This window comes from Tauraco erythrolophus, chromosome 27, assembly GCF_009769465.1.
Source record: "Tauraco erythrolophus isolate bTauEry1 chromosome 27, bTauEry1.pri, whole genome shotgun sequence".
Lineage (NCBI taxonomy): Eukaryota > Metazoa > Chordata > Aves > Musophagiformes > Musophagidae > Tauraco > Tauraco erythrolophus.
The window spans coordinates 477,726-493,192 of record NC_141491.1 but is presented as its reverse complement, the minus strand read 5'-3'; the positions used below and the strand labels follow the sequence as shown (position 1 = coordinate 493,192).

Genomic DNA, 15,467 nt, shown 5'->3' with positions numbered 1-15,467 from the left:
GTTGTGGTTCATGAAACAAGAGTTGCTGCTTGAGTGGTGCCCAGGCGTTGAAGGGATAAGACAGTTTGCTTGCTGGGAGTGTTGTATTGCACATGCAAAGTTTCATGATCAGAATGATGCAAATTACGACGCACAGTTCCAGGATCTGAAGCCCACTTCTGCTTCGTGTTGAAAGTACGTGCTCGGCCACGCGTGGCAACAGCGTAAGAGTGCGGAACGTGTGTGGGCGCAATCCTGGCTTAAGTTCAGCCATTCCTAAAATAAACATAGGACCCCTGGCAAAACAATCCGATTTATTCTGCGTTGAGTTTAGGGTGCTGTACAATATGAATTAAAGTAGAAGACATCTGGTTGCAGTAGTGTGCGTGCACTGCTTCATCTCCTGTGGCTGTACAGTATCATTTTATAAATCTGCTGCAGATTAAACTTTATATATTTAGCACGCTGTGTTCTGAGATGAAATAGAATAGATGCAAAGAGGAAATCCTTTCTGCTTTTTGGCAACAGATAGCCAAGAGGTAATAGCCCAGCCGCCGTTCGTTATCAGTTGTGAAGACTGCACAGCGATTCCCTCCAGTGAGGCTTTTGTTCAGAGCCTCAGGACAACACTGGACAGGTGTGGGTGGTTTCGTTTCTGTTCCTGACACTGTTGAACTTTCTTTTGTTGCAGGTGATGTCATTGTAGACATAAATGGAAGTTGTGTCCTTGGCCATACCCATGCAGATGTTGTCCAGATGTTTCAGCTAGTTCCTGTCAATCAGTATGTGAACATGACTTTGTGTCGTGGTTATCCTCTTCCTGACGACAATGAAGACCCTGTGGTAGATATCGTGACAGCCACACCTATCATCAACGGACCGCCTGTGACCAAAGGAGATGTTTGTGTGACCAGCCAAGATTTAATAGCAGGAGCAGTTGTGTTGGACCAGAATGGAAAAATGGGCCCTATGTTGGTCAATGGTCGTCTGAATGGCCCTTCCATGGATACAACTGAGCAGAGGATCTCTCTTGCATCTTCAGGAGGCTCTCAGCCAGAGCTGGTCACCATTCCTCTAGTCAAAGGTCCTAAAGGCTTTGGGTTTGCCATTGCAGATGGTCCTACGGGACAGAAGGTGAAAATGATTTTAGACAGCCAGTGGTGCCAAGGCCTTCAGAAAGGGGACGTGATCAAGGAGATCTGCCATCAGAACGTACAGAGCTTGACACATCTGCAGGTGGTGGAGGTACTGAAGCAGTTTCCAGTAGGAGCAGAGGTGCCACTGCTTATCTTACGAGGAGGTACATACATAAATTTACAGTTGTCATGTATGGTTATATGCTTTTCAAAAGTCTCCTTTTAGTGTGATGTCTAAATCATGTCCAGTCTCGACAGCTAAGTAGCAGCTTCTTATGTCTCTGAGCTGTTACGTTCTAAATTTCGTTTATACCCTTGAGTATTTGGGGTGAGAGCATGTTGCTAGGATTTGTTTTTTTTCCCAAAGAATTTATTATGATACGTTATGCACTGTCTCTTCCAAGTGTCTGGGGAATGTTAAAGCAAAAATGCAGTCTCTAGCGTGATACAAAGTGTGTGATGGATAGAGTTTTCTGAGGCTCTCCAGATGTATTCCAGTGACTGGAGCTGTAATCGACAGGTGATTACAGGAGACAGGAAGAAGCATCAGCAGTGAGGTGGAGCTGATCACTGGAAATAACAGAAAAATTCTCATTTTTGCATTTACATATTAATATTTCTTCATTGACTAACTTCACTAACCAGAACATGTCTTCTCCCCAAAAGCTGACTAGTAGGTAGTGTCCATTTGCCAGAAGGAGCCGCATGAATTATGAAGCAACACGTGGCTGCTTAGTGTCCCTTCAAACTTTTATTGTAGCCCTGAGAGTGTCACTTCAAACACTCACCGACATTGGCAAAAATCTTCAGGTCTTTTTCTGTATAAGTGGTGCTATTCCTTAATCAGCTCAGGAAATAATGGGATCTCTTGGAAGCGAGTGAAATTCCTCTAGACAAATTCACAAAGTCTCCTTGTCCATGAACTGATGTGTGACTTGGTTGACCAGTGTCTAGCAAGAAGAGAAATAGATGTTTTTCGTTGTTGTACAGCTAGCAATTCTAACTTGAGAATTCTCTGAAGTGATGTTTTTGGTCGACTGAACATGCATTTTGCCGTTTGAAAGGAGAGTGAATAAGCAGTTGTTATTGTCAGCCCAGGAGGAGCTGATTATTTTGCCTTAATGCTGTTGAAACTTTTGGTGACCCAGCAGTGAAATTGCTTTCTGCGTTGTGTTTTCTTCAGGTCCACCCTCACCTACTAAAACTGCCAAAGGGGTGAGTATTGGAGATATATTTAAATTTGTTTCTGATGGAGAATACTCAGGGGTTTTTCTTTGCAAAACAGACACGTAGATGTGGTCTGCTTGCCCCAAAAGATTCTGTTGAGTTGTTTAATGGAGGTGATGGATCTCTCTCTCTCTGCTTAGTACTCGGAAGGGCTGTGCCCAGTACAGTGTGCAGGTTCCGTCCCCTGCCAGTGTGCAGCTGCCCACGCTAAAGACATGGGCACACACATCTCTGGTGTGAGGACGCAGCCGTGTCCACGTGGCTGCCGTGTCCATGCGCTCCGTGCCGGCACGCTAAAAACACTCGGCACGGGCGTTCTAGCACACGTGCAGCAGCACCTTCCCACGGAGCACTCGATGTTCAGTGGCATTAAGCAGCGTGGCAAAGTAATTCAGTTAAAAAGGGCAAGTTCTTGTGTTTCTGAGCGTACAAGAAGTGTCAAACTGCTGAACCCCTTGGGGGGGGTTTCTTCTCCTCTTTGTAAAAGGGCATAGCCAAGTCTGTTCTGCTGTGCATTCGTTTAACGTGCACAGACATGTGCAGACTGCCATTCCCAGTTTTCCAGGTTGTGTTTCAGCCCAGAATAAGTATTTGGTGTTATTTTAGTGCAGAATCTATTGAAAATTAGGGTGAGAGACCAGGAGGATGCTTGGCATCCTTTCTTCGTCAGATACTATCAGGGGTGTTGCAGCTGTCGGATCATGAAAGGAAAATGCAAAGACTGAGTGTCTGATGCTTCGTGCCACCCGAGTGTGTTCCTCCTGCTGGGTATTTGTGATGCCACGGGGATACCTGCAGCAAACGGCCCGTGTTGGGCACACCTCGGGTGCTCGTTCAGATGCCGTTTGGCAGGAGGGAGGCGGTGCCCGCGGAGCAGCTCACGCCCGCAGTGGTGGACCGTGGTCCAGAGCCCGGCAGGCGCCTGCCGAGGAATCGGTCTGTTCTCCGAACGCGACCGGTGCCGTGCACGCTGCTTCGTCCCCGGTGCTGGTGGCCACCAGGAGCTGGCTCTGGCCAGCTCTGCTCCTCTCTGAGCGTGGGTGGCTTCAGACCCCCTTTCTAAGCCATCTGTGAGGAAGACTTCAGTAGCCCGGTCAGACACACGCACTGGGGACGCCACGTTGAGTTGTAACGTTATTCTCCTGTTCCCTGGTTCTGCGCTGCCCCTCACCTCCGCCCGGTGTTGGTTGTCGTGGTGTGCACAAGTGCACGAGTGCAGTGACACTTTTGATTTCAAGGGGCTTTGTGGGTGGGGTGCCTTTCAGAAGGACAGGCAGGACAGCTCCGGGAGTTTGGAAGCTGTCGGCGATCCCGTCCCACAGCCGATGCCGTTTCCGCCCGCCGCCGTACGACCGGGCTCTCCTAAACCAGACCCGTCGGAAGTCTACCTGAAATCTAAGACCATATATGAGGACAAACGTGAGTATATCAACTTCAACTTGGAAATATTCAATTGTGAAGGAATTTCTGCTGTCATGTGTGTGGTAAAACTACTGTGACTTTCGTATCGAGTTTGTTAATCTCCTGTAGATAAAACATTTCAAGAAATGCATAATTCATACAGAAATTAGAAAACCGTGGAGTGTTTTTTTTTTAAAAAAAAGACACAATATGCTTCAACCATATTTATGATAAAACAGTTAATCACAGAAGTTATCTCAAGGATGATCTAGGTCTGAAGTCAACTGAAGCAGACCTGACCGTTTCAGAGTTTATAGAAGGTGGCTCTGAGTTGTGTTACAGACTGGATTTTATCCTGGCCCACCATACAACGCGGCTCTGATTTCTCCTTTGGCATTTGCTGATCTGTCCTCTCCTTTTTTGGCCTTTTCTTGAAAATTTATTTTTCCATTTTGGAAAGAGAACGTCACTGAAGGTCTGACTGTTTGAATTATTTACTGTATTTCTGGTTACTGTGTTCTGTCGATAAGGAGAGTCAGAATGCACCAAAATAAACATCATCTTTCAATAATCAAAGATTATTACATATTTTGAAATGTTGCTTTGTCTTAGCTCCGAACACGAGAGATTTGGATGTTTTCCTGCGAAAACAAGAGTCAGGCTTTGGTTTCCGGGTGCTCGGAGGGGACGGACCGGATCAGCCCGTAAGTGGAACAGTTTGCGGTTGCCCACGTGTTATCTTACAATGTTCCCATTAGCATGACTCCCACCCCATTATCCTCCTTTCCCTCTCATTCTAAACAGTTCAGTGATGGCCAAATTGATCGATTCAGTACCATTCAGAATGATTTGCGCTGTAACTGGCAGCAAAACGTAGCTCTGGTGCTTGCGCAGGGAGAAGGATGCTGGTTAGAGCCTGGCTGGCTTCAGCCCGGTCGGTGGCCAAGGTCAGTTTGGTTCTGAGCCGTCGGTGTCGCCGTGCGCCCTGGCCTCAGCCTGGCCTCACTCGGGTGACCCTGCTTGGGAGGGAGCTGCCAGGAACGGCAGAGCTGGAGGCAGACGGGCAAATGCCGGTGTGAAACCCGTGGGTCGTCTGTTCTTGCTTTAGGAGACTCTCTCCTGTTTCCAGAAAGGCAGAGTTTTTTCCCTGGGAAGAAGTGCTAAGACCCATACCGTGAGTCGGGGGCTGTTCCTCCCACTGTCACGATAGAGGAAAAGCTTTTGGAACCGATGCTCAGAGATTGCTTTCTGACTGCAGTTAAGCAATACGATTTTTCCGTTCCCAGCTGTGATCCGATGCTCGCCTTTCCCCCGCCCCAACGTGCATTTAAAGAAAAGGAAGAGCAAAACCAAAGAATTTCACTTGTGCTGCACTTTATGGCATTTGTGGTGTTTTGTTGCCATAGCAGCCGTGGCTGTCGGTCAGTGTCAGGGTGGTGTCCTGAATGCTGTGTGCAGACCATCTGCCTCCCTTTGCTTCATCTCCAGCAACTACTGGCTGTAATTGTTCTTAACCTTTCATTCAACCTGGACGTGGTTTTAGCGTGGTGATGTTCTTATCTGTGTTATGTTCAGTAGCGCTTTGTGAGGTGGGGGCAGACAAAATTGATAAGGGGAGTGCAGCTGTTTGAATTCGTTATCTAAGCACATTAATTCATTATCTAAGTTGTGCACTGAAAAAACTTCAAGCATGGAACTGTCTACTTTTCAGCAGTACATTTGAGTTCTTTCAAAAGCTTTTACTTCTTCTCCAATCACTCTGGCCTGGTCTTGGTAAAAAAAAGAAAATGAGTGGAATAAATGACAGAGGCTTTCATTTCAGTAATGTCTGAGAAATTATATATATGTAATAAGTACACGGTGTATGCTTACGTCCAAAGTTGGGCTTTTGAACAAACTGACAAGTATGCTCAAGAGGTAGTGATGCTTCCAGAATTCATGGAAATAACAGTCACGTCGTGTCCCCACGACGTGTATTTACTGAATGCTTTGAGCCCCTAAATTGTGTCCACGCGGCTCGTGCAAAGTACACTCGCTGGCTGCGTTTCTGCCAGAATTGGACAGTCAGATGATCTTTAAAAATACCTTCCCAAGAGCCCTCATCCGTCTGGATTCACCTGGATTCCGACCGTTGCGTGTTCCGATGAGTTCAAGTTCTGCCGCTCACACCCCTGCCTCTGCTCTGCTGACAGATTTACATCGGAGCCATAATCCCGCTGGGAGCAGCAGAAAAAGACGGCCGGCTTCGAGCTGCGGACGAGCTGATGTGCATCGATGGAGTCCCTGTGAAAGGGAAGTCGCACAAGCAAGTTTTGGACTTAATGACCAGTGCTGCACGGAACGGTCAGGTGCTGCTCACAGTCCGGAGAAAGATCTTCTTTGGTGGTACGTGTCCGTCTGTCCGGAGTGGGTGCTGCCGGACACCGATCCGGCTAAAGGAACGCTTACGTTTGTGTTACCGGAGCGGCTGAAGCTGCTCTGAAACTCATCAGTTACTGCACTAGAGCTGAGCAGCCTGAGGCTCAGGAGGGTCAGCTGTAATCAGAGTAAGTGCAGAAAAGCAGATTTAACAAGCTGATGCTTTGGTGCTTCCTAGTTGGCACCGCTCGCACGGGTAAGGCGCTGAGAATGACGATGGCAGTGGTGTTTTCTTCAAACCTTTTTGCAGACATTAGAACAGCCACTAATGCTGTGCAAATCAAGTAGTAACTCAACCTCTCTTCTGTACGACATGCTGTATTCTCCAGTCTTTTGGCACCCATGTGTAGCACGAGTAAGTGCGTTCAAACCAGAGGTGATTCAGGGCAGCATCTTGTGATTTGGCAGTTTTGGATCCGTGTCCAGATCAGCAGTGTACAGAAGATTATTGTCCTTGACTCGATGATGCTGATCATGTGAATGGCAGAGCCTGAATGAGGTTCGGGAGGACTGGTAACGGTCCCCCGATCCGATTAGCAGCCAGTATCGCTTTTCCGTTGCATCATTCAACCATTAATTCTGAGTATATACAAGTAAAAGGAAAAAGTATTTTTAAGATCAATTCTCAATTTCTTTAAGATGCCTTCTGATAGACAGACTACTTTGGGACCAAAGTTTTGTAGGTTTCCTAAAAGAAAACCTGACTTCAGTCTTCAAACTGCCTTTAAAAAGACATTTCCATTGTTCCAAGTTAACAGTTGTTCCTCATTTAAGATAGCAATAGTTGTGGTTTGTAGCTGGATCTCTGCCGTAGATCTTGCACTTGTGGCATGCAGAAAAGCCACGCTGTTGGGTTTTTTTCACTAGAAAAGGCATCAGATCGCTCTGACAAAGCCTGTGTACTGCTGCCAGGTCCGTTGGGCTGCGTGCAGCCCGTGCAGCAGGCGTTCCTGCCGTAACCCTGCACACCTGTGGGCCTTTGGCTGCTGTATCCTGCCTCTGATTCCTGTTTGATCCAAACTGAATCATTAACTGAGTTAACGAGCTCACCCCGTACTTTCCCGGGCAGGCAGTGTGTCCTCGTGCTGGCCCTGGTGCCGAGATGCAGTTTTGCTGTAGTTGCTTGGTAAACCAGCAGGATCGTTTTTTCTAATTTGTTTCTTGCCTGTTACCTGCAAGGGGAGAAGCAAGCGGAGGAGGAGGAGTCGCAGCCCGTCGTGACGCAGAACGGCTCTCCCCGGCCGAACCGGGCAGAGTTGGCCAACCAGCAGCCCCCAGAGGTCTATGACGTCCGTCTGCAGCGGAAGGAGAACGAAGGATTTGGCTTCGTCATCCTCACTTCAAAGAACAAACCTCCTCCGGGTGGTAAGTGCGGTGTTCTGGCGGCGTTGGCGCGGTGCTGCTGCCGGAGCTGCTGCTGCATCCGCAGGCGTGCGCCGGGCTGCGGCGTCCGTGGGCATTTCCTGTTCCGTGGTGCGCTGCGGTTGCCTGCACCGCGCTCTGCGGGAGACACGGCGTCTTCCACTCGCATGTCTCACCGCCCAGCCAGCCGAGGCTCGGCCTGCCTGGCTTCGTGTTTATGCTCTTTCTCACCCAGCTGTGACACCAGTGGGAGCAGGGGCACAGTGCGTCCCACCCAGGCAGCCCGTGCGCAGGCGCGGGCACTGCCACGCTTCGGGACGTGGGTGGCTGTCAGGCTGTGGTGGGGACGTAGATTCCCACACCGCGTTAATTCATGGGCGTTTGAATGGAAGGATCGTTTCAACTAAGCAGGTCGGATTTCTTATTGTGGGGATCTGAGAAAGTAGAGACTGTGGCACTGGAGGGAAGCCTTGAGGTTATTATGTCAGACAGGGAGTTTGTCCAGAAAGATCATCACAGCAAGAAAGTAACACACTCCGGTATCGCAGTTCCGATACGTGGGCACGGCCTCAGGCACAGCTGGAAAGATAAACAGCAAAATAACCAAGGTTAGAAGCAAAAACAAGAAGAAATGTTGTGAGCAGAAGTGAAGGAGAGAAGCTGCTTGCAGGAGCCCTGGACTCCAGCTCAGTTACCGGACGGGTCGGTGCGGCCCTGCGCAGGAGCGGGTCCGCTCAGCGTGGTTGCGGTGTGTGCGTTCCTCGCGCCGGAGCCACCCGTGCCCGGCAGATCTGTCGGATGTGTTCTGCATGAGGTGGGCAGTAGGATCGTCTTTGAGGTGCACTCCCTTTGGCCGTGGGGTTTGGGTTGTCCGTGTCAGCCCTCGAACACACGCCAGCTCAGTGCGCTCACCCGCACGCAAACCCCGTTCTCTGACCTGAAGGTAGAGAGAACTCCTGAAACCCCCACTCGGTTCCTTCGGTTCCTCGGTGTCCATCGCCCGTCCGAAACTTCCTCGGCCGGTTCCAGACAGACGTAGTGAGGGCTGGAAAGCGTCGCTCCCTTTTACTGAGCCTCAGACACTCTCTTCTGTTCTTCCACTTCGTTTTACTGCTCCATAAAAACCAGCAGGAGCACAGAAGAAAACCATTTCTAAATAACGTTGTGCTGGATTCACATGATGTATGTTCAGTGTGGCGCAGTCTTGGCGCAGACGGTACCTTTTCAGGAACGCCGAAGGCAGCGGCTCTGGCAGCGCTGACACGGGGGGACGCGCAGCGGCGGTGGTCCACGCGCCGTCGGGTTGCCGTGGCAGCGGCTGGGCGAGCCGTCACCCTCCCGTGCGCGGTGCCGCGCGGGTGATCGTGTCCCACGTCAGGGTGGCTGTGGGGTGACAGTGTGTTGTCTGGTCAGTCGGAAAATATTATAAACAGAATTATTCTGTAATATGTTGTTATTCTGTTGTAATATAACTGTGCTACAGACAACGTTTTTGCCTGAGGATCTGCTGCGGATCCTGCTTATCTGCTGTTACAACTGAAACCAATTCCAGTGCTGGAAACAGGAGCCCTGTGGTCCGGGCTCTTTCTGACCCGCAGGAGAAGGGGCGCTGGTGCACCCGCGGGCTGAGCTGTGCGCAACTTTCCTGTGCCACAGGTGAATGTGAAGCTGCTGGGTTCTTCTAAGCCAGTGTATTTTAAAACAAGCACTCAGCAATTGAGTCTGCAACGCTGCAGCGCTTTACTCTTCACAGTTGGCTTCTGGGTTTATATAATGCTTAAAAACCCCAGTCTATTAAGGGAAGTGTAATTAAAATTTAAACTCATGGTAAATGCTAGAAGGCATCAATGTCTGTTCCTTCGCAGTAACTTCTGCGTGTTCTAGCTCATTAAAACAATCCTTGATGGCTTTTTAATCTTGGGTGGCTGATGACACTGCAAAGTGTTTCAGATTTGCTGTCGTGGTTTTGAGAAGCCGGCGATGATCCTGACACGTGCGTGATGTTCCTCCCCTCTCCCGTCCTCAGGGTGCTGGAGGACGCGCCGTGCTGGAGCAGAGCATCCCGCCCTCCTCGTGCCTTTTTAGTTCTGCTCCTTCCTGCGTCTGTGCCCTGCTCTGGACAGCAGCTGAAAGCAGTCTTTTCTGCTTCTTGTAAAATTCCCTCTTTTCCCTGTTCTGTCTTTTCTGGCCCCATTGCTTTGGCCTCGAGAGGAGTCTGGACACGGAGCAGTGTCACCAGGGACAGGCTGAGGACACCAAACCAGCAGAGGTAGCTGAAGTTCAGGACAACTATTACAGGTGGAGCTCATCTCAGAGGGCAGGGATAGGGACGGGTCGGTGCGGAGCGGACCCGGCACGCCGTGCCACACTGCTGGATGTGCCGAGCGGCGCTGCTGAAGGCGCTCACCACGTTACTCTCTGGCAGGAGAAGTTCGATTTCCTTTTGAAGTCTGATTTCCTTTTGCAGTGTATTTAAGGCTTAATTTTCGGTCGCAGGGAGGAGGAGATAACCCGTGTGTCCAGGTCTTAACGACCGCGTTAAACGGGTCGTCCGTAACCATCTCTGAGCCCACACTGCGCTGCGGGTCTGTGCATGAGACGGAAAACAATTCATGCTGAGTGGTGAAACAAAGGGCTGCAGAGGGCTCCTGGGGCACAGGGACTTACTCAGCCCTTTGCAGATGTGACCCATTCCCTTCCCGCGTTTTCCTTTATTGGCACCACCTTGTACGAGACAAGGCAGTGCCGTCAGGGGTTGGCATTTCCAGTCGCTCTACGGAGTGAAGGTTTCTTCGCCATTCCTGGGTTTTTCTCAGGGCAGCAGCAGGAGCGGTGTCTGGGGTGGCTGTGGCAATTCCGGGTCTGGGTGATGCTCATCTGCCACGAGTGCTGACTGTGGTGCTGTGCCTGTTCTTCGTTCCCAGTGATTCCCCACAAGATCGGGCGCGTTATCGACGGGAGCCCCGCGGATCAGTGCGGGAGGCTGAAAGTGGGCGACCGCATCTCGGCGGTGAACGGTCAGTCCATCGTGGAGCTCTCGCACGACAGCATCGTGCAGCTGATCAAGGACGCGGGCAACGCGGTGACGCTGACCGTCGTGGCCGAGGAAGGTGAGGAGCATGTGGCCTCTGCCACGCTGCCAGAGCCTGGTGTTTGTAACTTCTGAAGTTAATCACTTAAAGTGGAGTATTTTAAGATGGTTGGAAATTAGAGAAAAGAGTGAAGCTCATCCGTTTGCTCTGGAAGAGCTGAAGGCAGGTGGGGCAGACACAGCTGCCGAGGTGGTCGTATGAAAAACGAGGCACAGGTATGAACGATGTGGTGTGGGGTGAGAGAAGTTCTCGTGGTTTCTGACGTGAGAGGGGCAGAGCGCTGCTCCCACGGAAGGACGTCGGTCCTGTCCAGACCTCCTGGTCTTCAGCCAAAGAGGAACGACCTGTCCCAGGTAGTTTCTGTTAAAATACAGAAATCACCTAACGCTGCATCCCTGGGGCACGACGTAAGGATCCCGTAGTTCTGTCTGCCAAAACTGCCCTTCGAAAACGGCCACGTCGCGCCGTGAAAGCCTCGTCCGGGTGTTTCTGCAGAGCCTTCGCTCGCAGCTGCCCCCTCGTCCGAGAGCAAAGCGTGTGTGACCGCAGAGTCCCGTCTGCAGAGACCGTGTGTGCAACAGGAGCTCCGTGCAACGCCGCCTTCCGTGCGGTGGTGTTCCTACGCACACGGTTCACTATAAATACGTTAAATCCAGTCGTTGGAAGAGAAGAGCTGTTTGCCCTCCCTGCTCACCGCTGCGTTTTTCTGGATTGCTGCTTGTGGGTTTAATTAGACCTGCTGTCGTTATTTTGCCGGGAAGTTGGCTTTCTTCACCTTTTAAATAATGAATACCTAAAGCCAGAATGTGCATAAAATCAACAGATCATTCTCTAATTTCACATTCATTGCAAATATTTAACGTGCTATCTCAGCCTGTAATACAAAATTTCCAAGACTTCATTTTCCCTTTTGTTAATGCTCGAAGCAGGGAGAGTTCTATAAATTGTTACTTTTCCATTAAGATTTCCATTTTTATCAAATCTAATTCATTCCAGTTTGAAGGGACACAGCTCAAAGCGGTTGCCCGGAGCAATGTTTATAATGCAACTGAGATTTCAGCTGGTGGCATGAGATCTGTTTCTCTGGGGCTCTTAATCAGCTTTGTTTTCAAAATAAGTTTTCTGAATGTAACATCTTGCCCCTTGTTTGTGCATGACCATACCTTGGGCCCTGTGCAAGAGCTCAGCTCTTCTCACTTCCTCAACTACAGGTTTGGAGCCAAAATGTAGAGATAAAACCAGAGCCTGAGGAGAATCAGCAAAGAGAGGGAGGGGAGAAAAGCAAAGTCAGTAGTGGGTGATAAATCAGGGTTGAAGAGACGACCAGAAAATTGTGTGGCGTAGTGGGGCTGGTGCTGGCCTGTTCTGGTGTAAGGAATTTTGTGACAGTGAAGGAGAGAGAAGCAGAGATGGGAATATAGCACCACTTACAATTCTCCTTGATTTAGCTGGAGAAACAGTGTAGCTCACAGCATCGCTCTCCGTACAGCGGACTCCCGCAGGGAGCCGGAGGGGACGTGGATTAGTCGGGACTTGAGGCGTTCCCGCGCTGCGCGTCGCGGGGCCGTGCACGAGACGGCGGTTATCGCCGCGGAGGACGCAGGATGCTGCTCCGAAGAGAAGAATTCCCGCTTTGCCGGGAGCTGTTCAGCCTTGCGAGGCGCAGACCCTGGTGGAGTCCCATCCCCTCCGCGGCGTCTCCGCGCTGCCCTCTGAGTCCGGCGGCCAAACGTGCCCTCCCCTCCCCGCATCCACACGTCTGCTCTCGGCTTCTCGCACGGACAGAGGCGTTTGGCTCCACGTGCAGGCGGCGTTCGGCAGCTTTTCTCGCAGGCGCAGGAGCCTGTCAGCCTTGGTCCTGTATTAGCTGGAGACACGGGAGCGCAGGCGGAAGAGGACCGGAGAATTTGTACAAACAGATGGCATTTTTCTTGCCTGTGCTTCTAAATTAAAACTCTGAGTATAAACTAGGAGTAAAAGTTGACATTTTGTCTCTAGAGAAAAACCTCTTTAAGGCATGTCATAGTAACAGCACCAGGCAAACCTGTGAAGGGCTTCTGAGGTCTTGCACCTGAAAAATTCAGTCGAATAATATGCGTTATGTTTTCCTTCCCCTAAGATGCTGGAGCACTTTGTATGTTTTACTGGGGTCTGTTCTGTACTGAGAAACGCAGTAATGTGATGCCCCTAACAGAGCACTGGAACACCTCTAGTTTGGGGACTTGGGATTTATTTTTTTTTTAACCCTTATAAGGAAAAGCTATTAGTTTATAATTCAGTACCTAAGTTCATCCTGGGCCACCACGTGCTGTTCCAGGTTCTAGCTAAGAGGCAGGTTTTTGCACAGACTGTGGCTCGTTACTGTTAAGTGACAGAGTCGGCGCTGGCGGCCGCGCTGGCTCTGTGTTCGGGAAGTTCTCTCTGACTGTCGGTTTTGTTTGAATTTATCAGAACATCGTGGTCCTCCGTCGGGAACAAACTCGGCCCGGCAGAGTCCGGCCCCGCAGCACCGGCCACTGCCTCCAGCACCGATGGCCCCGTGCGGAGCAGACAGGTACGGAGCCTTTGGCTTTGGCTAACGGAGCTGAGAACGGCTGGAAACGCTTCACCAGGGGGATGGACGCAAAGGTAACGTCCGCGTCCTTTTACCTCTGTGCAGGGGAGCTACGGAAGGTGACGCTGGAAAAGAAGTTTCAAATAGTTACAGACTCTCCTGGCCCGAGCATAAGCACTTGGCACAGTCCGACGCTGGCGTTGCTTCGGCCACCGGCAGCCGTCATTCCCAGGTAACCGCCCGCAGGGTGCGGAGATGGGAGAAGTACTGGTCCATCAGGACACGACAGCGGTGTTGCCACAGAGTATTCAAAACCAGAACAATAAAACCTTTCCCTGTCAGACGTGGGTAGAAAAGTTTCATATAAAAATGCACTAAAGTGTTTCACAGAATGTTTTTGCTGATGTTTTGATTGTCTCAGTGTAGCGGAGTACTTGTGCAAGGGGTTTACCACAGACCTTTGGCAAAGTTTCTTAAAGAAATTTCATGCATATCTAAAACTCAGAAGGAAAAATGTTCTGTGTGTTGTAGACTGAGAATTAAAACGTTACACCCAGTCAGACGTGAGTTGTGATGGATTCAGTTTAAATCATGGATCGCGCGTTTCTCAAAATACAGAAATGTATGAAGTGGTTTTCCAGAAAAACAAATGTTTAAATCTGCCTACAGGTCCTCATCTTTTTATTTTTTTTCCCCTCTGAATTTTCCCACACAGAATCCTGGCTGTTTCCCAGTAGAGTTGGAAAGGGGCCCTCGAGGGTTTGGATTCAGCCTCCGAGGAGGGAAGGAATACAACATGGGCTTGTTCATCCTCCGGCTGGCGGACGACGGGCCGGCTGTGAAGGACGGGAGAGTGCACGTGAGTGTGTCTGCTCCGAGCGGCGCCCATCGCGTCGGCCTTTCCGCACACCCACCTACCCGCACCCATCTACCTCGTTCTGCCCGCGCGTGGTCCCAGTGCAGAGCGGCATTGGCACAGCTGCCCGTCCGCCAGCGGGCGCAGTCGCGGCCCGTGGGGAGCACGAGCCCTCGCAGCCCGTGGCTGGCGGCCGCGATGCCGCGCGTGTGCCCCGGCAGCTCGGGGCAGAGCGGCTGCGCTCGCCCGGCATCGCGTTATTCGCAGTTTTCACGTCGTGTGGTTTCTCCCTCCTGAGCTGGAAACGGCGTCGTTTTCTGGCTGTCCTTTAGAACAGGGAAGAGGGATTTGTCAGCTCCAGGCAACGGAGCGTGGCGGGAGGCACATCCCGGTCCGATGAGACCCGCTTTGGCACAGACCGTTTATTTAAGTCTCTCTGAGCTGCCGGGTTTGTGCTGCAGTGACATCCCTCGGCTCTCCCGCGCGCTGCGGAACGGCTTTCCTGGCCCTTTGGCAAGGGGCTCATCCAGCCCCTCCCGGCAGCGCGCAGGGAACCGCAATTCCCGGCCCAGGCACTCCGTAAGCTGCCAGCTGGGCTCAGAGACCTCAGTGCCGGTAGCGGCACGGCGGTGATCTCTGCTACCCGGAGTAAAAATCCCTTCCTCACGCAAAACCCCTCCTGCCGCGGTGGCGTCCAGCTCTGCGTCACCTGTGGAGCAGTTCTGTGCTCTGGCAGCGTCAGCGTGGGCAGGTGCCGGGTTTGACACGGTGCATCCGTGAGCTCCTCCGTGCCACGAGCCGGAGAGAGAATGCGTTGGAGCATGCGGCTGTGTCTGTCTCGTCACTTGGAGGGAAATGGAAGATGCATTTAATTAACCTGAGCTCTTCACTGAGCTGGCCGAGCAGACCTGCAGGAAGAGCTCTGAACTGCCGGAGCGTTGCCCTGTGCCGTGTCCGTCGGCAGCCGTGGGGTGGTGTTGCTCCTGCCGAGTGGATTTTAGCATGACAGGAAAAATAGAAACATCTGCCTCTATTTTTTTTCTTTCTAAATTAAAAATGGGTTTACGGTGTCAGAGTCTCACACAGACTAACCCGGGTGCTCTTTTCTCGTCAGGTTGGTGACCAAATTGTTGAAATTAATGGAGAACCCACCCAGGGAATCACTCACACACGAGCCATTGAGCTGATTCAGGCTGGAGGGAATAAAGTTTTGCTGCTGCTGAGGCCAGGGACTGGCCTGATCCCGGATCACGGTACGTCACTCAGGGCTGTTTGTTCTGAGGGTCCGTCGCGACGGAGCTCGGTCCGACACGGAGACGTTGGTGCTCGTTCACTGAGTCGTTGGCAGCTCCCTTTGACAGCCGTGCAGGTGTTCACCTTTATTTTAGAATATAAGGAGTATTTTTGGTAGAATTAACACGCAACAAGTACCTCGGAATGTT

The 15,467-nt window shown here is 51.0% G+C and overlaps 1 protein-coding gene across 3 annotated transcripts in view; it reads left to right on the top strand.

The window, feature by feature from the left end:
• MAGI3 (membrane associated guanylate kinase, WW and PDZ domain containing 3) overlaps nucleotides 1-15,467 on the top strand; it is a 64,744-nt gene that overhangs the window by 43,471 nt on the left and 5,806 nt on the right. The window contains exons 10-20 of one of the 3 annotated variants that reach the window (XM_086627438.1): nucleotides 671-1,279; nucleotides 2,299-2,330; nucleotides 3,608-3,761; nucleotides 4,356-4,447; nucleotides 5,936-6,128; nucleotides 7,341-7,526; nucleotides 10,448-10,633; nucleotides 13,067-13,169; nucleotides 13,275-13,401; nucleotides 13,885-14,028; nucleotides 15,140-15,278. In XM_086627438.1, the coding sequence (XP_086483564.1) occupies nucleotides 671-1,279; nucleotides 2,299-2,330; nucleotides 3,608-3,761; nucleotides 4,356-4,447; nucleotides 5,936-6,128; nucleotides 7,341-7,526; nucleotides 10,448-10,633; nucleotides 13,067-13,169; nucleotides 13,275-13,401; nucleotides 13,885-14,028; nucleotides 15,140-15,278 (1,965 nt within the window). Of the gene's footprint in view, nucleotides 1-670; nucleotides 1,280-2,298; nucleotides 2,331-3,607; nucleotides 3,762-4,355; nucleotides 4,448-5,935; nucleotides 6,129-7,340; nucleotides 7,527-10,447; nucleotides 10,634-13,066; nucleotides 13,170-13,274; nucleotides 13,408-13,884; nucleotides 14,029-15,139; nucleotides 15,279-15,467 lie in introns of all 3 variants that reach the window. The other 2 variants (XM_086627439.1, XM_086627440.1) reach the window with 2 other exon arrangements.